Source organism: Copadichromis virginalis, linkage group LG13 (genome assembly GCF_057382275.1).
Source record: "Copadichromis virginalis isolate Kocher_CV1m ecotype Utaka linkage group LG13, C_Virginalis_male_GT1.1, whole genome shotgun sequence".
Lineage (NCBI taxonomy): Eukaryota > Metazoa > Chordata > Actinopteri > Cichliformes > Cichlidae > Copadichromis > Copadichromis virginalis.
In genome coordinates this window covers 14,783,952-14,806,626 of record NC_140630.1, presented here as the reverse complement: position 1 = coordinate 14,806,626, position 22,675 = coordinate 14,783,952, and the positions used below count along the sequence as shown (strand labels likewise).

General features: G+C 39.4%; 2 protein-coding genes across 2 annotated transcripts; one reads left to right on the top strand and one right to left on the bottom strand.

The window, feature by feature from the left end:
* The first annotated feature begins 5,715 nt into the window (after window positions 1-5,715).
* LOC146695372 (BCL2/adenovirus E1B 19 kDa protein-interacting protein 3-like) lies at window positions 5,716-9,283 on the top strand. The gene is made up of 6 exons (XM_085477480.1): window positions 5,716-5,864; window positions 6,265-6,436; window positions 6,573-6,633; window positions 6,902-7,008; window positions 7,202-7,351; window positions 8,776-9,283. The coding sequence occupies exons 1-6, from the start codon at window positions 5,822-5,824 to the stop codon at window positions 8,810-8,812; spliced, it is 570 nt and encodes a 189-aa protein (XP_085333606.1). The 5' UTR covers window positions 5,716-5,821; the 3' UTR covers window positions 8,813-9,283.
* Window positions 9,284-9,330: 47 nt separating this feature from the next.
* Window positions 9,331-15,510, bottom strand: LOC146695371 (serine/threonine-protein phosphatase 2A 55 kDa regulatory subunit B delta isoform). Its single transcript, XM_085477479.1, has 10 exons — window positions 15,325-15,510; window positions 15,053-15,127; window positions 14,448-14,545; window positions 12,763-12,928; window positions 12,566-12,678; window positions 12,301-12,478; window positions 12,018-12,182; window positions 11,599-11,768; window positions 11,178-11,269; window positions 9,331-11,019 (listed from the first exon to the last, which is right to left on the bottom strand). Exons 1-10 carry the CDS (start codon window positions 15,329-15,331, stop codon window positions 10,740-10,742), a joined length of 1,344 nt encoding a protein of 447 aa, XP_085333605.1. The 5' UTR covers window positions 15,332-15,510; the 3' UTR covers window positions 9,331-10,739.
* Window positions 15,511-22,675: the final 7,165 nt, after the last annotated feature.

The window sequence follows — 22,675 nt, the reverse complement described above, 5'->3', positions numbered from 1 at the left end:
CACAGAAGACCACTTGCACGGTCTGCAGAGAGAATGATTTATTTCCCTCTCTACAGGCCACAGAGCACCGCGATTTATGCATCTGACATCCTTTATAAGCTGCTTCTGGCGAAAGTTCTTACAACTTTCACGCAGCTCTCTGCTCAGCTTCCATCATTTTATTCTAATTTCTCCCCACTTACAACTCAATAAGTGCTCTTTAAAGCTGCTGGCCATGTATCTCAAAGGGGTCTAACTTAGAGACAATTAAAGAGCACTGAGAAAAGTGTGCATCTTGGATAAACAAGGACTGCCAAGGCAGGATTGCACAGAGTCAGAGAAACATCAAGGTCACACTAACAAGTTTAAGTCATAGCTGGTGATGAATAGAGTGTTTTTAATTGAATGTTGGGTCATTCATTATGGTTTGAGCACAATGCATCATGCACACTGGGGCATATAATACTTCCTCCCCCCTGAATTGATAAGGATGCAAGACAATCAAATTAGATTCTCTGGGATGTAAGCAGCAGGAGCCTCCTGTTTAATTTGCCTCATGATCTCACTGTGCTCACATTGCATCCAAAATAAATATTTCAGTCCCTAGTTTTCTGAATGTGTTTAATATTTTTAAGCATAATATTTCTAGCTGTCTAATTATGCAGAGGATGGCTGCATTTTTCTTTGCGAGAAATTATAAAATGATAACCCAACATAGTAGGAGGAAAATCAAAAATATGGACGTTTCTGCAATAGCTTTGCAGCCCAGTGTTTTCTGTTTTCCAAGACTGGTGTAATTAGAGACTATTTTTGATCTCCAGAAGAAAACCCCAGGGAAAAGAGGACCTCAACGAGGAATAAAGACAGCCAAAGTGCATGGATAATGTGAAGTTGAATAAATATTTCAAATATGGCAACAAATCAAAGTTCATTCTTTAGGTCGGCCAGCACAGTCTTTACTAATTCATGCTTTACTTTAATCATATTTACCTCCTGTTTGTATTGAGCTGCAGCAGAAAATCCCTGCTTAATTATTCATCAAAACCATCAGCAAATTCAGTTAATGCGAGTTTATTTCACAGTACCTGATGGTTAGATTGTAGTTACACAAAAGATACCTTATGCAAGTGCTACTTGAATGAGAAATATGAAAGCAGTCCTGCTTTTAACATTTATCTATTCAATTCAATTCAGTTTTATTTATACTGCGCCAAAAAACAACAACAGTTATCTCAAGGTCATTTATATTTTACAACAACACAAATAAAACAGAGAAAACCCCAACAATCATGTGACCCCCTATGAGCAAATGATTTGGCGACAGTGGGAAGTGCTCTTTAACAGGACGAAACCTTCAATAGAACCAGGCTCAAGAAGTGGCCCCTATGTTAGCATTTATCTCTGCATAAATGCTAAAAGCAGAGTATAGGTGAACACTTACTGCCAACACAATATGATGAGTAGAACTGTAGTTATACAGCAGTTTGTAAATGAGTCACATTTTTTGGGTCAACTCTTTGTCTTTCTTGGATAATAAAGAGCAACTTATTTTATTTTATGAACAACATGTGCTTGAAAGTACACTCTGAAGGAACTCTTTGGGTATGAGTGCGTGTGTGTGAGAGAGGATAAGAAGGGCAAATTGATGGAAAAGGTGAAAGAGTGAGCTTTTTAGGTCCTATTATTCTGACAAATTTGTGACCTCATAAATGAGAAATAATTTAATAAAAGTCTGAGTCTGAAAACAAGTTTGATTCTTTTGGTCAAGTCAAGCTGCTCTGCCTGCTGGGAAAGTGCCATCACCGTCTGCAGCACACCTTCATTGATACCGAGTGTAGCTCTTGCAAATTTCCTACTCCGGACATCATAATTCTTCCTGAGGCATCTTGTCCTGTCTGTAGTATTGATTGTATTCAATCCTTGTCTTCCGCCAGCACCATCATATGCTCCCGGATGATGTCATCAAACACACCCACAAACATATAAGTGAACTATGCAAACACCAACTCCCGATCAAGCTTGCAATAATTTCTGTCCTCATCACTCAGACACCCAACAATTAATCTCTGAATATGCTTCCAGTTACCATACACCAATACACTGGCATAACAAGGTGGATAGATGTGTGGCTGTATAGGCAAAGTCTCAGTCTCTACCTCATCTCTTTTTAAAAGGCTCTAAGACGACGAAGCAAACTGGCCACTTTATTACTTACACCTTACCAGTACTTGACTGGAGCCCCTTTTTGCCTTAAATCATTGTGGCACAGATTCAGCAAGGTGTTGTAAAGATTCCTCAGAATATTTGAGTTAATTTTGAAATTAGAGCATTGGGCAGTTGCTACAAATTTGCTAACTGGACATCCATGCTACAAATTTCCCACATAATTTCCGCCACATCCTAAAGCCACTCTTTTGGAGATCTGGTGACAGTGGAGGCCATTTGAGCAGTGTAAACAAATTGTCATGTTCAGGAAACCAGTCTAAGATGATATGAGCATTGTGACATGATGCATTATCCTGTTGGAAGCAGTCATTAGAAAATGAATGCACTGTGGTCATAAAGTGATGGACATTGTCACAAACAATACGCAGATATTCTTTGGTGTCACTGACAAGGCATTTTCACTCAGAAAACTAAAGCTCACTGGGAATTTTCTCTTTCAGACAATTCTCTGTGACCCTTAGAGATGGTTGTGTTGGAAAATCCCAGGAGATCAACCTGTTTCTGAAACACTCAGCTCAGCCGTCTTGCAACTTTCTCTGTTCAGTGTCACTTAAATCACCCTTCTTCCCCATCCTGATGCTTGGTTTAAGTTTAAGAGTTGCTTGATTTGCTACCTAGATAAAGAGCCATTGAGCGGGTGCACCTAATTGTTTAGTCTAAGTAAGTAATTTAGTGTAAATTACAGTATCTAATTGTGAAATAAAAACATGACAACATGCAGACAGAATGATGGCAATATCAGACAATAAAAATAATTGCCAAGGATCTCACGTAATATTTGAAGATTAGGTCCAAGTTAAATCCAGTTAAATATTAATGTCATTTACTAAAAATATTTTAAAGATAAAGCAAGAATAAAGCAAAATTTAATTCCAATTAGCTGAAATGTTTTTCCAGATGCTTTTTTCAAAATGTAACATTTATATGAAAAATAATGAATCTCTTCAACAGGATGTTGGAGTGGTCCATGCCTCGTCCAGTTATGAAGAGCTGCTTTAATCTGTCTAAAAAGAACATCATTGCTTTACTTTGACTGCTGCATAACAACACATTTGTAGTAAGTTATTACCACTGCAGTAATTTGTTAATACCATGTGACGTGGAATCAAATGAGCTAGTCTACTGGTCCCAGAGTAACTCCTGAGGATATTGAGATGAGTTTCATTCTCATTTCTCAAGCTTGGAAAAATCTAGACTGTACACTAAATATCTCTTAGATTCCAGAAAAGGTAAGGCATTGTGTTGAAGTATGTTTGGGAATTTTTAATATATATATACAAAATAACAAACAAAAAACAGTTAGAGTGGTGTTAGACGCAGCTGAACTCTTATGCTAACTAAGTAGCTAGCTAAATGCTGTGCGTAATGTAGGTATTTGGCTACAGCCTAAGATTTATAATGGGATATTTGTAAGTGCAAATCTGATACGAATGGATAAAGAAAATTATAGTTTCAGTCTGTAAAAAGCATGCATGGCTAACTCAATGAAAAAGCTTGTCTGTTTTGTTGTTGTTGTTGTTGTTTTTTTTTCAATTAAAGGATAACATAATATGCTATCTATATTAGATGCAATAGTTTTATTAATGTTTATAAATGTTTGCAATGCAAAGTATTGATTACAGAAAACTGTCTGGATAGTTTACATGGCAAAATTAGAAAAAAATGAACACACATTTATTTATTTATTTATTTATATGAAGTACAGTGTCTCACATTTTCAGGTCTCTTTAGTCTCTGAAAACGTTGCTTTGGCTTGTACAGCCTTAGAGTCTAATACAGTGTCTGTGGCCTGCAGTGTTGATAGCTGCTCTCCTTGATGGCAACAGTGGATCTCACAGGTACGTCTACAATAAACAGTTGTGTAGAGACTGTCTATTGGCTTGCAACCTGAGTGGAACGATGTGTTCCCTGTTTTTGTGCCACCAGGTATTATTGTTCATGCACTAGTGATAGGTTTTCTTATACCACAATTTATTAATACATTTGCAGTCTAGTTAATGCAAACAGGAATTTGGCTTTCTTCTACCCGGAAAGCAGTCCGTCTGATAGAAATGGCAGATTATCTACACAGATTAGTGATAGGTTTCCAGATACAAATTTCTGGTTTAATCGAATACCCAAAATTGGGACTTCCTTCCTCGGCTCTTTTGTGAATATTCCTTATATCTGTCTGTACACATTAGCTGATAAATCCAATTTATGCACTTTAATTTGGAAATATGTTTGAACTGAGTTTGAGGTTTGAGATATTTTTCTGTACTTTTAGCTGACATCTACATCTAGTAGAGCTCAATGTTAAAAAGATAAAAGGTGGAACATCACGAGCACCACAAACTGAAGCACCACTCACTGCATGCTTTTGCAAACTTCATTTCTCATAAGATATCAACTGTTTGGTAACATTTTTTAACAAAGTATTTTATCCGTGTTTTAAAATGATGTGGTAAACTGTGTAAACCTTTGCCTGCGAGGAAGCAGTACACTACCCATAATAATAAGCCCCCACAGTAATGCAATTTAGGAAGAATAATGAGCCAAACTAATTTCCATGTCCACAAACATAATTGTATTTGCAAGTCCCAAATTTGAGATTACAGATTTGGACTAGCCGGTTGAAGAAATTGTGAACAATACAGTATAATATATGTCTAGCTGTTCCCAAACAGCATGTTGTTATTCAGTTCTTGGTTGAAAGAAAAACTGTACAAACGAGTAAGCATTAATTTAATTAGGTTGCTAGACTATGGAACTGACACATAGTCATGCAAGAGTAAAGATCATTGATTATGAGTTTTACACTATGAAGTTGTGTAACTTTCAAGTTAGAATCTGACAACCTCCTACGAGCAGGTTAGCGACAGTGGGAAGGAAAAACTCCCATTTGGCAGGAACCGGCTGAGGGAGGGGCAGTCATCTGCCACGAGCAGTAGAGGGTGAGGGAAGGGAGACAAAACAAAAGGCATCCTATAGAAGAAAGCCGTAGACTAATTATAAAATGCAGATTGGTGTAGAAACACCTTCTGCAAAGCATGTGACTTTTTGGTGACTTGTAATTTTCCCTTTTGAGTATGGCATTATACCAGATGACCTTCTTCTGACTATAATAAAAAAGCCTTCACTTCATATACAAAGGGTAAAAGCCAGACTTTAGAAAAGTGCATATCCTGCAGAACAAGTCAAAATGTGGGACATTGTCTGAAGCTGTGGGATGGGGGGGGGGATCTGGTCATCCTAGTTATGACTGCCCTCTGCAGACAGATGTGTATAACTGCTGCAGTGAAGGTTAAACCAAAAATGTGAGACACAGTCAGCTGACATAAGCACATTTTCTCTGTAGCGCTGCTTGCATAACATTTTCACAAATAACTCGGATACGTGTTTATCGTGGTGGGTCATAAATCGTGTCCTTGTATGCGGGCGTGAACGCGCATGAGCAACACGCAGGGAGAGCGTGGCGCGCGTGCTCTCCTTTCCAAGCCAATCACATTTTAGATAAACACAATGTTGCGTCATTGTTATTGTGGTAGTTGGAGCTCCAGCTGCTTGCAGGCATTTCGCCACCATTTCGCTGATATATAGGCCTTTAAATCTGCGGAGACTGCATTATACCGCTGCAATGTCACTACCGGTGGACGCTTCCTCTGACGAAAGTCTGCAAGGTGAAGTATTTACGTCAAATATATATTTGCCAGTGTTGTTGTTAGCGGTAGACGATAGTTAAACACCACGACTAAAAACGTCACCTAGCCTGACCACGTGAAAAGCCAGTCGATAGGGGTGTTTGGCTAAATAGCGAGATTGAATCTCAACTCCACATTGATTTATATACCTATAAGACGTGTAGACACAGCTATACAGGGTAGGCCATGGTTCTAGTTAGTTATTAAGGCTAATCTGCAGTGTTGCCACGATGAAAATGCCTTCAAGCTAAAAACAGTCCTCATTTGTTTATTGTTCCTCTATGCGCAGAGACTGCATTCCTATCCTAGCCGAGATTGGCCTGTGATGTAGTACTGGATAACCAGGATTCATGTTTAAAGACTTTGCATTTGATTTAAGGTTCCTGGGTTGAGCTGCATTTCAGTGGGAATGGCTCCCAAAGTGCCAGTCAACAAGGAAGCCAGGAGCAAATTCCCTCATCCAGCCTGGCAGCTGACATGGAGAAAATGTTGCTAGAAGCACAGCACGAATCAGGCAGGAGCAGCTCCAGAGGAAGCTCTCAGTGCAACAGGTTGGTGGGGGTGGGCAGAAGGGGGAAGAGCAGTTCATGTTTTTCCTCTGTTTGTTGAGTAATATGAAGAAGTCGTGAGCTGAGTTTCCCTTATGTGTTTTCTTCTCCTTCTCCTTCTTGTTCTTCTTCACAACAGCCCACGCAGAGCACAGACCCCGCTTCTTCTGTGGAAAGGCTCAGAGGGGAATAGCTCACAGGTACATTAAGCCTTTCTCACAGCAGAAATTTGGACATGTTATAGCAGGCAAGGGAAAGTATTCTTAATTATTAAGGTCGTTCCACTTGAAGAGGTCCTTACTTAACAGCTGAGTCGGGCTTTTCCTGCTTAGACAAGTTGAAAACAATCTGTTTTCTTTATATATAGTTTTATGTTTATGCATTATTCATAACCTTGTTAAAGCTAAATGTATTGTGACATAATTTTATTATTATTATTATTTTAAATTATTTTTTCCCCCCTTTTAGTCAGATGAAGATTTCCAAGAGAGAATACGGGAAGTTGAGAACCTGATGAAGAAAAATGCTGACTGGATCTGGGACTGGTCTAGCCGACCTGAGAACAGTCCACCAAAGTAAGTAGTCATTTCACAATTAGAGATAATCTTTTACCCCAACTATAATTATTACATGCCATGATTTGTAATTGTGATTCATAGAATTTGGAATGATGTCTGTGTGAGCAAAGGTGCTGGTGTGACATTAAACTGGCACTCACTTGATTTTAATGTATTCAGAACAATGAAAAATTAATGTGTCGCTCTGTAGGGAGTTCCTGCTGAAGCACCCTAAGCGCTCAACCTCTCTCAGCATCAGGAAAACCAGCGTCATGAAGAAGGGAGGCTTTCTCTCTTCTGACTTTCTGAAGCTTTTCCTTCCATCATTTATCATTTCCCACATACTCGCTGTTGGCTTAGGGTAAGCAGCATCATTTAATCTTTAACTCAGGCAGTATGCAAAAACTAAAAACACTGTACGGGAACCTCTTGAGTTGCTGCAGAAACTGTTGACCCACTAGACCTGATGTTTTCTATTTTCACATAAATATTGGGATGATTTTACATGCACTTAAAAATGGTATTTGTAAATTAAATAATGACCAATCAATAATCTCTTAACATTTGCAGGATTTGCAGGGTAGAAAAACGACAGTGTCCTCACAACAAAACACTGAAATATATGTAAAAATAAAACAAACATAATGATGTTTAGAACAATGCCTGACTGGATAAACAGCAGTCCTGTTCAGTGTCTGACATTTAATAGGTTTAGGTAAGATACTCCCTGAAGTATATCAACTTCAGAATGACAGAGAATATAATTGTCTTTATTTAGGAGCCTGTGGTTATTATTCTATAGAGCATTATTTCAACACATCTTATTTTGGACTTTTATATTTAAAAAACGACCACATAAACTCACTGGCCACCTCATTAGTTACACCTTAAACAAATTGGTGGAAATGTTCTTCAGAGATTTTGGTCCATATCAGTGATGCTTCGCTGGTATGAAGGGGCCCAAAGTGTGCCAAGAAAATATCCACCATGCCATCACACTGCCACCACCACCAGCCTGAAAACTACAGGGTGGATCTTTCATGTTGTTTATAGCAAATTCTGTTTTATAACAAATGTTTTTCCAATTTCATTTTAATGTCCAGTTTTGATGAGCAAATGCAAATTAGCTGGAGAGGCAGCGCTTCTGCATACCTTGCTTGTAATGAGTTGCTATTTGAGTTACTGTTGCCTCGCCATCAGCTTGAGGCAGTTTGGCCATACTCCTCTGGCATCAATAAGGCATATTCAACCAGAGAACTGCTGTTCAAGTTTCTCTTTTTCAGGCCGTTTTCTGTAAACCCTAGAGATGGCTGTGTTGGAAAATCCTACTTGATCAGCAGAATATGAAACATTTAGATCAGCCTATCTGGCACCAATAGCCATGCCACGTTCAAATTCCTTTGAGTCACCTTCTCCATTCTGTTGCTCGATTTGAAATTCAGCAGGTCATCTGGACCATGTCTGCATGCCTTAAGCTAATCTGATGAACTCAGACTGCAATTCTAAAGTAAAAAAATAAATAAATGTTTGGAAAGTTTGGCTATATTCTATTCAACACAGTGAAAATGGCTTGAAATTAAAAAACGCTGTGGATGAAAAATGGCTCCAGGTAGCCCAGAGGGTTAATGCTTTGAGTTGCTGCCATTGGCTGAAAAGTTGTACCTAATTTGGTGGTCATTGAGTTTGCATTTTACCCGGTTAAAAAACTATTTCAGTAGATACATCTAGTTGTGTTTATGTTTTAAAGCAGCATCTTAATTTCTCTGTTTTCTTCTTTCCTGGTAGGATATATATTGGAAGGCGCCTAACACATCCTAAATAGGATCGTGGCGCTTGGCACTACCACATCAACGTCATGCAACCATCTTGGCATGAAAACGGGACCTTCTAATGATCAAAGGAAATATAGTAGCCATGTGACGTGGTCCTGTTGAATTCAGTGTTCCACATTTCCCACAGCAGTGTGGAGAGTTGAGGGATCAGTTATTGCTGTTTTTTGGGTGTAAAGCTCTGAACACAGCAGTGGCGTTTTCTTTTGATTGAACTCAAATCACTTTTTAAAAAAAATAAATAATGCAAGCAGTTTTTTAGAGGAGGCAGATGGCTCAAAGAAATTTAACTTGACTGTTTTATTTGTTTTGGGGAATCTTTAGATTAGTTGATGGCACTCGTTACTGATTGCTTAGTTGTGCAATGATAAATTGTGATTTTCAAAAAAGAACAAACAGCATAGAAATGGCACATGTTCATCATCAAAAAACATTAAAAGTGTGAAACGTATGCATGACCTTAACTGTGTTACAGTTGATTTAATTCACAATGATGCAGAGCAGGCGAACAGCAGATGAACACAATTAAAATTTTATTGAACTTTGGTCAAAATAATAAACAAGTGAATACATTGCCACCATGTTAGGAATCAATGGACAAAGACAATGCATTATGTGTTTGTTTTAATTCATCAGTATATTTTGTGTAGTCAACCTTCATTTCTGCGTTCACAACTACAGAGATAAGATCCACATTTGCAATATGCAGTTCAAATTTGGGTGACATCCCTAATAAATGAGTAAGGGCACATGTATGAGGCCTGTCTTAATGTCCTACTTATCTCATGATCCGGAGGCACTCTATCACAAACTGTATGGTGTGCAATTTCCTCCTCGGTGTTTTCATAGACAGCCACGTGTAGCAGCAGTATATGAGGACATAACTATAAAATAGGATTTACAAATAATGCACATGAGGTTTGTAAAACATTGGGGGACATAACTTGTAGCTGTCACTGATAGAAGTAGGTATTAAGGCTGCAGATTCCCTTTGTCCTGGACCCCATCTTGTGCAGTGTAGTTTCCAGCCTGCATCCTAAACATGAGCAAAAACTAGAACTTGAATCTCTTGACACAAACACGTTATAGGTTGTCTCCAACAGTGGTTCTCAAACTGGTAGCCCCGAATGGTATTTCCTTAACAAGGTTTTCTTGAGATCTGCTCAATAGACAGTGGTGTGAATGGAGATTTTTCCACCTCTCTACAACATAAAAACATGCAAAGCAATAAACATGTTTTAATACATACTTCTAAATTTAAAAACACGTCTGTAGATTTAGTTTCTTTTATTATGTGGATGACAAGGTGTACTTGAGTAGATACAGTCAGTGAAATTATGTCACCGTATTGACTGGGGTAAAATAAGAGAAGGGGGTGGGGTTTGGGGGGAGAAACATGTCCGCTTTTCCAAATTCATGGCCTTTTCCACCAGTTGTGTGGCCTGAATACATGACCAATGGGGGAATGTTACAGTTAGGCTTATTGGCCATTCATCCGTGCTTCAGAGGGCCCAAAAACTTTGAATTGATGATACAACCTTGACAAGACGTCATTTTTAAGTACTTCCAAGAGTTCTGTCGTTAAATTGTGAAATGAAGGCTTAAAATGTCAACACAAACACCAACGTTCAAGAGTTTGACCTCTAGGGAGTGCCGTTCTGTCAATTAGACCCGAACTGGGCTTTCTGGGTCAGGGGGGCATGTCGATTGCCCTGGTGCCAAAGGCAAAAACAACCTAAGCTCAGACTCAAAATAAAACAGGCCTATGGATCAACCTCCTGTGGCAAAAAAAGTAGACACGTGCTTTCAAATTCTTCACCAGGAGGACAACAAGGCTGTTTCTTCTTATACAGATAGACAAGTAGTAGGCTTAACTACACAGGTACGGTAAAAGCCCTATCCTCTGGAGCCCCAAATCTTCTAGTTGATTTTGTCCTGGAAAATGTACAAGTTGTTGGTGGCTGCCACAGCTATCACGTTATCTTTGGGGTGCCAGGCAGTGTGGAGGATCTTCTTGTTGAAGTCCAGGCTGTCCACGCTGATCTCGTCCTTCTTCCTCTTGCCACCGGTGGACACTTTACGTGGTTTAAGTGTGGCCCGTGGTTTGCTGCTCTCTCGGGATGCCTCCAGTGTGATGTCCCGCCGGGTGTTCCGGTCAAACATTCGAAAGAAGTTGTTGTAGGAGCCTGTCATGATGGCACTGCCGAAGAGAGTAAAAAAATTAACTCAATGTTTGAATTTGTTGCAGTAACACCAAAAGTTTGACCACCGATTGATATAACTTATAAGCCGGGAACAACATTTATAAAAACAGTAGTGAGTGAAATGCTTGTTCTTTGCAGCAGGAAGGATACATACCTGTCACTGCCATTCCAGCAGCACTCAAACTTGTCAAAGATGCAGTCGTTTTCATACAAAGAGCAAAGCTTACTGCGAAGATATTCATGGACCTGAAATGAAACAATGTAAAGGGAACTGTTCAAATCTTTATCTTACATAAAACATAGCCTTCTGCATATTTAATCCATGTTGCGAGGCTAACCGGTACCTATCAGCCTCCATTAGGAGTTTGCCTGTCATTTCTTGATAGACCATATCCCTATTTGGTTATTACTGACTTTAGGAAGTCTGAGTAAAATTCTGACGTATATCTGAAAAAGCACTATTTCAAGCCTTAATCAAAGTTGACTTTAAAAAAAAATAAAAACCAAGTCCCAGAAAAGATCACAAGTGTTAATGTGATTTAAAATTGAATCCCCAGAAAAGCATGTTTAAGCACCTGATACGTCTCCACTGGCCTGTTCTCCATGTTGAGGTCCCAAACTTTGACGGAGAGGTAGTCACGTGTCATCATATAGCGTCCGCTGTGACTGAACTTCACGTCTGAGATGGAGGAGATGATCTCAGAAAAAAAGGATCGGCTGCTGGGATCCTCTGGTTCCTCAAAGACTTAGAAAATAAAGGGAAAGGGCAAAGGGGGAAATCCTCAAATTCTTGTATAAATCTTATTAGCTCTTAATTGAATTACAGATCACGACAAAGAAATTAGATTAACAGGTAACAGATGCATCTTTGAAAAAACAAAAAAAACTAGACAAATTGTCAGACTAAGGTTAATTTCAGAAATCGCTGCACTTTCGAATTCTCTATTTTCCAGACAGACCGATGGCTTCACTACAATACGGTAGAAGTACTTACACTTTGAGTGCCTATCACAGAGCGCTGCCGCTCGCATGTCACACAGGCGGATGGTTCCTTTGCTACTGCTGTACACAAATACATTGCATTGATGTGGATGGCACTCAGCAGCTGTGATTACTTCTGTCAGTTCCTCCATGTTGGCGGGCTTGATGTCTACAATATCTGTTAGCACACTGTTAAGGAGCTAGCAGTCTTATATTTTACATTGATGCAATGCTATTAAAACTTTAAGACACATCTAAAAATCAGCTTTCTGATATATATATAAAAAAAAGGATACTAAAACTTCTGTCTGTGATTTCCAAGTGCCATAGATTTATTCTTAGGTCATCTGCAGAGAGGTAAGTTTCATGATCACTATTTACAGAAATGGAATTAATGTGATAGGTGTGCGCATTTGCAAAGATCCTCCGTGGGCTTGCTTCTACCATGAGATCCATTGGCATCAGTACTGGTACCTGAAATGTACAACAATCAATTTTAGAAAAGTTATCACATAGAGTCATGCTCAGAATGAGGCAGGTCTGAGGGACGGCTAAACACACCCGTAAAGAGGTGATTCTAAAGGGGTCTCTGAGTCGTCCGTCTTCGTCTTTCAGATTGTAACCTTCTGCTCGTTTATCTCTTTCACTAATTTTCCACAATTTGATAGTTTTATCTGGGGGGAAAAAGGAAAGGCTTTAGGAGAGGGAACATAGCGCTTCATTATCAACAAATAAGAAAAACAGAAAAAAGCTCTTACCGTTTGTTGAAAGTAGAAAGTGAGCAGCATTTTGTTGTGGTAGCCATCTTATTTTATTAATTTTTTCCTCGATTTCTAAACTTTTCAAATAATCAAATTCTGGCTCGTGACTCTGAAAAGTGCTATAGACGTTGTACTCCCCACGCAGGTGTGGACGATTCTTAGACTGAGGGGGAAAAGGCAACAAAAACAACACTGTAATCATGGTATTGTTTCTGGCATTAAAAAAAACCCCAAAACAACAGCAAAAAACCAAAAACAAACAAGATTTCATCATTACCTGTTCATATTTTTGCATAAATATGTAAAAGAAAGCTCATTACAGAAAATAGCACAATCAACAACAAGCAAAATAAATAAACAAAAAATACATTTTCGGCCACTCAGTTATTTACAAGTGGGTAACTCCTTATATTTGATTCTGCATAGTAGACATTAGTTGGTCTTCCTGAGACAACCCCAAAAACCCATAGACCAAGTACATGTATAAACTACTACACTGTGGAGCCACATGTAGATTTTTCACAACAGTTCCATTATGGAGTACTGATGTAAAACACTATGATCATGGCATTGTGCTTTTTGAAATGCCCTAAACAATGTTTAATAGCACATTTTCATTGTAACTTTACCATATTTTCCATAAATGTACACTCATCCCCCCTCCGATGCTGACGGTGGATCAAGGAGACCAGCGCTTATGCTGCAGGCCTGGATGTACTGTCTACATTGGCTGTCTCTCACCCTTTACCCACCCCTGTTGCTTGTCATGTGTTTCTTTGGTGTATTAAGAGTTTTTTCATGCGCTATGTGCAGAGGTGGTTTTTTTTCTGTTCTCAAACTGATCTCCCTGTTGGAGCTCAGTCTGGGGGGAGTTATTTTTTTCTCCTTATCTTTCCTCGTGTTGTGCATTTTCCATTGTTATACCTCTCTGGCCTATCTTCCCCATGTGATGTTTGTGTAATGTATGTATGGTCAGAAGGGTAAGACGGCGCTGGCAAAGGTCGGCAGCCTTAACCCAATTTCCTTCGGGGTCAACCTTCAGGATCAATAAAATCAATTCAATTTTATTGAATTGAATAAATATATGATTAAACTGAGAAAAACTAAGATAACACCTTCCCATGATAGTCTAGTACCTTAATATTTAACCTTAAAACCAAAATAAATATAATATCCAGTTTGAATACCACTCACACTTTGTTCCTAGCCAGTGTTTCTGCCAACTGTTTACTTCCTAAAATATGCATGCAGCCTTCAGTTCTTACATGTAGTTTTATTCCACATTACATTGTTCTGTGCTGTACGATGATGAATGCATCTTATGGTAAATGTGAGCATAACAAGACAAATTCATAGAAATTGTATTGTTGAAATGGATACAATAAACTTGGTCTTTTAGATGTAGTGTATCCCAGAGAGCTCATTCTGCTCATTTGGATGTTGCGTTTTCAGTGGGAGGCATTCATCCAAATGACTTCCTCAGTCTTAGCTGAGTGCAGGTTTCCCCAACCTTACAAACACTACATTTGCATGATGATCTAAACTGGTGCCACTGACTAACAATCCGCTGTAAGGTCAGTTTTATGATCATTAATATGCAAATACTGCTCAGAGAATATTTAATATCTATATACAACAACAGCTTCACTTCTGGAATGGTGTTACTGCTGTGTGATCCTTACCTCTTGTTCATGCTGAAATATCACTACTCTGCCTCCCTTGTCTCCAGTTGCCAGTAGCTCTCCAGAATAGTTGAACTCAACTGTTGAGATTATGTCAGCTGAAAAGACACAAATCGGTGTGAATCAGACCTCACAGCTCAGCTTCCGCACTGTAGTTGGGATGGCAGCTAGAATGCTACTGTGATGGGCTGCAGGCTAAGTCTGGTCCCACTGTTCTTATAGAAAATGTAAAATACCGATAACCACATAATATCACGTAGACCCATTAAGGTATGAATGAAAACAAGCATGATGTCACTCGACAATTTATGGACGCAGCACATTGACGTCACGGGCACGGTCGCTCCCCCTTTAATAGTTTAGCCACCAGCTAGCTCATAGCGAGCTAGCGACACACAGCAATCTACAAGGAAAGGGCGTTTGTGCAACTGATCCACAAACAGGTCTACACTAATCACGAGAGCAGTCTTGCAAAAAAGCACGCGCGTCCATCCGCCGTCAGCTCTCGTGCACCTCAAGTGAATCCCACAGACAACCATCATCAGACCACCTAGCTAGCTGCCCACCACTGTAGCCTAGCCGCCGAGCTAACGTTAGCCACATACCTTCCGCAACATCTTCATCTATCGCTCCTTTTACTTGAGAGAAACACCACTGAAAATCATTTCCTCCTGCAACTCCTGCAAAAAGAAACCAGGGTTAGTGTGATTCCGGCTCGCCCTTCATCGGGCGGTAATAATGACCTGACAGTGACACAGTTTGACAACTAGCAACTTAGCTTGCCAGCGCTAACGCTGGTTAGCCAAGTTGCAGATTCAGGCCATCACACACACCAAGTGAGGTGGATCCTTTTCCCTTCCTTTAAAAAGTAGCTTACCCGCCATTGCTTCATTTAGCAGCTCTTGTTGTACACAGCTTCCAATGCCTTATCAACCAGTGCGGCGCGCTCGGGGAGATAGATAGCATCCACAATCAGTGTGAAGACTCGGGTCCAGATCTGTCAAGACCACGGAAATTATCCGTGATTTTTTTTCTTCCAAAATGGCGCACAGTACATGGAGAAATGACGTCATGCACACATGCCACATCCTGACTCCATCCATCCTCCTGAGCATCATATCAGTAAATGTGCATTTTCACTGGATTTTATATCCACCCAGCTTTGTTTCGATGAATTGCATGTTTTACATATATGGTTATTGAGGAGTTTAAATTCTATTTAGCTGCCCACTAATAAGCAGGACAAATACAATTTACACATCCCCGCCTGGTTATTTTCACTGTGACTGAAATAAACAGCTACACATGCAAAAACAACTAAGAAAATCTACATTTTTTTCAGGCATATATCCACAGAGCAAATATGTTTAATTAAAATGATTTGCATAGCAGCCCATGAATAAGAGTTAAACACATTTTGTTTGCATGTTAAACGTTTTTTGACATTTAAATTTTTTTTTTTAATTTTTCATATTTTACATGCAAAGTGTGATTTTGAGTAAAGCGTCACTTTGAATTATAGTGACAACATGTAGCACCTCAGCCTGTATTGGATGGTCAATCGGTGACATCTAGCGGCAAAACTGAGAAAATTCAGTTTACTTCGCATCCACTATATAGTTTTCAGTCTTTATTTTAGTCTGTATCCTTTTCTATTGTTATATTTCTTTTTTTTGTGATCAACATTTTATTGATTTAAAACGGGGTGGGGGGGGGGGGGTACAGACATATACAGCACAACTGTAAACTGCAGTAGCAAAGCAAACATTAGCAAACAAGGCATAGGGACAGCAAAGAAAAGACACAAAAACACAAAGTTAAAACCAATTATTGCCTCTTCCAGGAGATAACTCTGGATGAGAAAATTTTCCAAGCGTCAACAGTCGTGGGTCGAGCTTTATTTAATTTTGCTGTGGTATGTTCAAAACCAATAACACGGATAAGACATCGTCTCCAGAATGATTCCATACAAATGTCAGGACAGAACCATTGCTTTGTAATAGTCTTCTTTGCGGATGTAAATCCAGCGAACAACATTTTGCATTGCATTTGTTTTAAGGAGATTTCAGAGGTATCATTAAGGAGACAAAGACCAGGATTGGGAACATAAAAAACTTCCAGTACCTCAGATAACACAGAGTTCACAAAGACCCAAAAATCGGATACCACAGGACAGTCCCAAAACATGTGCAAAAACGTGCCAGGTGATGAATCATTGCAGATGTGACAGTAATACGTAGCCTGTAGTTTCATCTGGAACCTCCTATAGGGCGTAATGTATGTTCTGTGTATGGTTTTGAAATGAATTAATTGATGCGCCAGGTTCTTAGAAGTCAAACTCAGATTAGACCACACTGTATCCCAGTCTATATTAACCTGTAGTTCTCCCAGTTCCCTGACCCAAATAGATTCAATGGGCAGGGACTTCATACCATGTTCAGCTAATTTGTTGTAGATTTTGGAAACAGAGGGTCTGCCAGATTTAGGCAGGATCCAGTCCAACATGGGATGAGAGGGAAGAGGAGAGTCCCAGGGGACACCGTATGCTTTTAAAGCTGATCTGAGCTGCAGATATACAAAGTAAGAAGATGCAGGAAGAGAAAAACGTGTCCTTAAGTCCTGAAATGAGCAAAGGCCTTGGGCGTTGAATAGATCATCAAAAAGGTTTATCCCGAGTGAGAACCAAGAGGGTTGAACAAATGGTCGGCTGCCACATAGTAATTTTAAATTATGCCAGAGTGGTGAGCTTTTACAAAATTTAACTGGAGCACCCAGCCGCCGTTCTATCTTCCTCCATACCTGTATAGAGTTGGCAATAATAGGTCCAAATTCGTTGTTGTTGTAGAGCGTATTGGCGGGAACATTAGCAAACAGAAGATCTTGTAGTCTATGCGGTGCTGCCTTGGCGGATTCGATCATTTTCCACGCAGTAGTAGTCTCTGGGTTGACCCACGTACTAAGCGCCCTGATTTGGAATGACCAGTAATAAAACTCAAAGTTTGGTACTGCCAGGCCACCAAACAATTTGGGCCGCTGCAATGTTGACAAACGTATCCTAGGCCTTTTGCCATTCCAAATAAATTTAGACACCGCAGAGTGTATGTCTTTAAAATAAGTTAGAGGAGGAGAGAGTGGCAACATAAAAAAAAGGAAATTAAGCCGTGGCAGTATGTTCATCTTTACTGTGTTGATTCTACCCTGAAGCGAAGTTTTTAAATTGTCCCATCTTTGAAAGTCGGATTTGATCTTATTTAGCATAGTAGTAAAATTCTCCTTGATTATCTTTGGAATACTATTATGAATTGAAATGCCCAGATAAGTAAAAGTGCTTTTGAGCTGAACACAACCGGGTAAGGAAACTTTCGTAGCTTTATCGTTCAAAGGCATCAAAGCAGATTTCGACCAGTTTATTTTGTAGCCAGATAGAGAGCTGAAATGGTCAAAGTTTTTAATCAATGGATGGATGGATGGACGTCTCATAGTTGTCCAAAAACAGAATAATATCATCCGCATATAGAGATATGATATGATTATGACCACCAATTCTTATGGGAGAAATCGTGGACTGTCTAATGGCTTGTGCTAAGGGCTCTAGAGAGAGGCAGAACAGGAGAGGAGAGAGAGGGCAACCCTGCCTCGTTCCACGCTGCAGCGTGAAAGGGGGAGAGACCAGGTCCCCTGTTAAGACACTAGCAAGAGGTGAGTGATATAGTGTTTGAATCATAGCAACAAATTTCTGCTTAAACCCAAAGTGTTTTAATACCATCCACATATAGTCCCACTCTAGCCTATCAAAGGCTTTTTCTGCATCAAGTGAAAATACTGCACATGGATTTTGATAGCTGTTAGCGGCATCTATGATGTGCAACAGCCGTCTTATGTTATCAGATGCAAGCCGCCCTCGGATAAATCCTGTCTGGTCTGCATTGACCAAAACATGGATAACTCTTTCCAGGCGTAATGCGAGAGCTTTTGCAAATACTTTAAGATCAGTTGTGAGCAGAGATTCTATTGTTATATTTCTTCACGAAGATAAAGGTAAAAAGAGTCTGACAAGTCCAGTGAAAACAAATGCAAGCCAGTGTTATTAGACAGAAGCCTGCCACTCAAAGAATCCAGAATTTAAATCTATGAGAGAATTTCACAACAATGTAAGTGAGCTTTTAAAATTAGTTTTATTGGCTAAAACTGGTAATTCTGCACATGCAATTTCAGTTTTCTATGACCAAACAAAGGTAACTTAGATAATGGTTCAAAGTATGTTAGGTTAATTTGATATTATTTCAAATACTCAGTGTGATTTTTTCAAGCTACAAAATAATGTTTTAGGTATTTTACACAGAACCAACAAAAAAATATGCTGTGTATTTATTTTTTAAATAGATTGTCTGCAGTGTGATGTAGTGCATACAGAAAAAAACTGCCGTAGATGATGTATTTTTTTTTAATTAAATACATATGGTGATATATATACACAGTTCAGTGGATAAATGCCAATAAGCAGATATGAAAAAGCATAGTCTAAAGCTTGTTTTTATTCAGCTATCATAGCGTGTGTTTTTGAAGCCAACTCATCACTTGCACTGACTTGAAGTTTGATTATATATATATATATATATATGTATTTTCCCCATAGTTTATATTTGGTTTTTGCAGCTGCACATTGTCCAGGAGGTGGCAAGAGAATAAAAACGATGTACCCTCGAAGACCTGGGCCAAATCCCACCAAAACCTTCTCCCAAGCTACACATCGTCTCATCACTCACGCAGAGTCCCACGGGAAGAAGCAGAGCAGAGGCCTGGAGGTTAGGAAGACTCTCTCACTCCCTCACTCTCTTTCTCAGTACACCTATATATCTATATTTAACTATCTATACAGGTACAGACATATCTATATATTTGTCTGTAGAGATATTTATACAGATATAGCATAAAATTAAATGTTCTTATAAGGTGTTGGGTCAACACCTGCCACCAGAACAACTGCAGTACTCCTTGGCATTGATTCTGAAAGTTTCTGGAATGCTACCAGAGGAAATACTTTGATCTATCTATCTATCTATCTATCTATCTATCTATCTATCTATCTATCTATCTATCTATCTATCTATCTATCTATCTATCTATCTATCTATCTATCTATCTATCTATCTATCTATCTATCTATCTATCTATCTATCTATCTATCTATCTACAAGGACTGCATTGCACTTTTCTTGCTCACTCAGTTTAACATTATTCCACATATGAATACATAATGGGTGTAATTTATGCATTTTCTGAAAGTGCTGTCTGAAATGCAGTTGACTAATGTCAGTTTACCAGAGAAACTCTACAGCACCAGCTTGTGTATTGATCTCATTTGCAGTTAGTAGATGTGAGGGCATTTAGCTTTAAATTAACAAAAGATGGTCCACCAGTGTTTCATAAAACCATCATTATTTTAACAACCGCTTAAACCTTTTAAAACACCCTTGACTTCTACGTGTCGAGCCCTGTGCACCAAATGGGTTTGTTGTGTTTTGTACTTTGATTGCTTAAATGTTTGACTAAGTGGACCACTGTGTCAGTCATTACTTTATGAATACAGTACAAACACATCATGATTTGAAAGCAGTAGGTGTGTGGGTGTAGACGCCACACTGATGTCCAAATCAGAATGAAAAATAGGGCTTTTAAAAAATTAAAGAAAATGCTGAATGGCGATTTTTCGTTAATTTAAAATGTCTCTTTATAACGTGTTATACATTGAATTAAACAAAACTGCTGTCCCGATAAGACTGCATTATTAAAAGCAAGCAGTTTCTGTTCACCATCATTGCGTGAACATGTAATGCCCGAATGCAGCCTAATTTATGATTTAATAAACTGTACAGCTTAATCGTTGTGTGCATTCGAAATGTTCACGTTTGTACGAGTCGAGCGTTGTGGCTGTGACTATGTGTGTGAGTGTGCTGCCGTGCCGTAGCTTCATCAGGTATAAGGAGAGGTGTTGACTTTATTCCGAGCCTCCAGTAACACCACTGACTCTGATAGTTCCCCATCCCTGTGGGAATTCATTATAAGACAGCTAGAGGCTGCTTGTGGATGGTTACTGTGCTGCCCGTATGTTAACTTGTCGCTATCGCGCAAGGCAAACATGTGGTGCAGCTGCTTTCTCTGGCTGTGGGCAACCTGGAGAGATTGATTGGTGAGCCTTCTGTTTTATCCAGGATCAGGGCCACATTCAGTAGACATGGTGCCTCCGGAGAAGCAGCCATTTTCCCCAGAAAATATGGCTCATTACCAGCACAGACAAAATGAAGGTATATTGACTTTTTAACATCTTACAACACACCTATTCCTGGCCCGTTTAACAAAAAGCGTTTGTTATCCTGGAAATCTTTACTTCATCTTATTCCCATGTTACTGAATACAAAACCAGCGCTGATTTCAACATGAGCTAATCATGCCCAGGTTTAGTTTGCCAAAAATCACACACATCGCAGCTACTATCCTCACCTATTTCTCTTTGAATTTACACACACAGTCATGAACATAAATACCCATGCACATTCATTTTTGCCCGGCACGCACAAACATACCCTTCCCCCACATTTGGTCAATCAGACAGTTTTTAACACAAACCATTGGCCAGTGGATGTGTCTGCTCTGCTCAGGGGCATAAGCTCTGTCCAGACCCTGAGTCCTAACACACACACACTCTCGCTCTCACTCAAACACACACTCTCACACACAAACAGCAAAAGACAAACACAATCAATTATTCAAGACTCTTGTTTTGGCTCATGTGTTTTTTCTTATTATTTCTGTTCTGTTGTCTCTATAGTATCCTCTGGCAACCTAACAGCCAGGAGGCCAGATGAGTGAGATATGAGGCCTGATGACTTGAGGTCTGTGTATGTCTTTGTAATTTAGATGGCAGAGTATAATTTGCATGCACAGCCTTCAACATCGTCTCATTGTCTGAAGGAGATTATCCTTGCGGCTTGCCACAGCCGCGGGTTGTCAAAGACCTGGCTTCTAAGACAAACCTTTGTCTCCTTGTTTATTTCCCCTATGAGTGGAAATTTTCAGTGTGGTCATTTAGTGTAGCTGAAACTCACACTGAAGCACACAAGCGATCAGTGAAAACAGTACACCATCCTTTATCATAATCACAAGTAGCCCTTAAGCCCTGTACCTTTGCATGTACGCTGCAGTATGTAGTGTATGTTTTACATACAGGGACTGTCATTCTTCAGTGTGCAAATTTGTGCACTAGATGGCACTATGGCACTTATTATTCAGTGCCAACAGATCATTTCCATTTTGGAGGGGGTGTGTGTGCGTGTGCGTTGGTGACAAAAGTGATGATCACAAACAGCTTGTTTTCCCAGACACGATGTTAATGCTATCATTAAGAACCCCATACCCACTCTTTTTTATTTATTAACTCTTTTGACCTTTAAGCAGAAAACACTTGTTGTTGTGCATAAATCTTATGTGAAGTATTTTTGAAAAATACAAAACCGGACTAGTGTTGTTGACTAAAGTTTGTGTCTGCTCTAACTTGACACATTCAGAGATTTTTTTTCTTCTTAGGGCTCAATTGAGCGTCAAACAACTCTCCTGAAACAATCAAAACAGGAAAGAAGCACATTGTAGAGATGTATTATATGTGAATCCTTGCTGCGATGATGTCCTTGTAAGAGATCGTATTGTAAATAAGATGGGTTAAATTGCACTTGTAGCTTCCTTTCAAATAGTCAGGCTACTCTCGAGGGGAGACAAGAGAGCGCTGCAGACTCTACCTCTAATAACGCTAGACAATGAGATCCCAGCTCATAACATAGGCCTCCACTATATAGAACAAGTAGTGGGGGCTTAGCAGCTAATAAAGTGGCAAGTCTTCAAATCCATGTCAGAAGAGCAGAGTGCCACGGGGACCTTTCATAACACTTGTATGTGCAGGTTCCAGTGCAGTGTAAAGGTTACACATCCACATTGTACTGATCTAACCTGATGAATTGCCTTAAGCCTCACAAATTTCAAGGCTGTGTTTTTTATTTAAAGAAGCAGAACTGAATAATTCTCCCACTCTCTAAAAGCTGACAGGTGAAGACAAGAGTGCGGAATGAATGTTTGAGATGCAATACAAAATCGACTGTGTGCACTCTTCCTTATTAAAGCGCACGAAGCAGCAACACATTTAAAACTGTTCAGTTTAATTTGAATTTGCTTTTGTT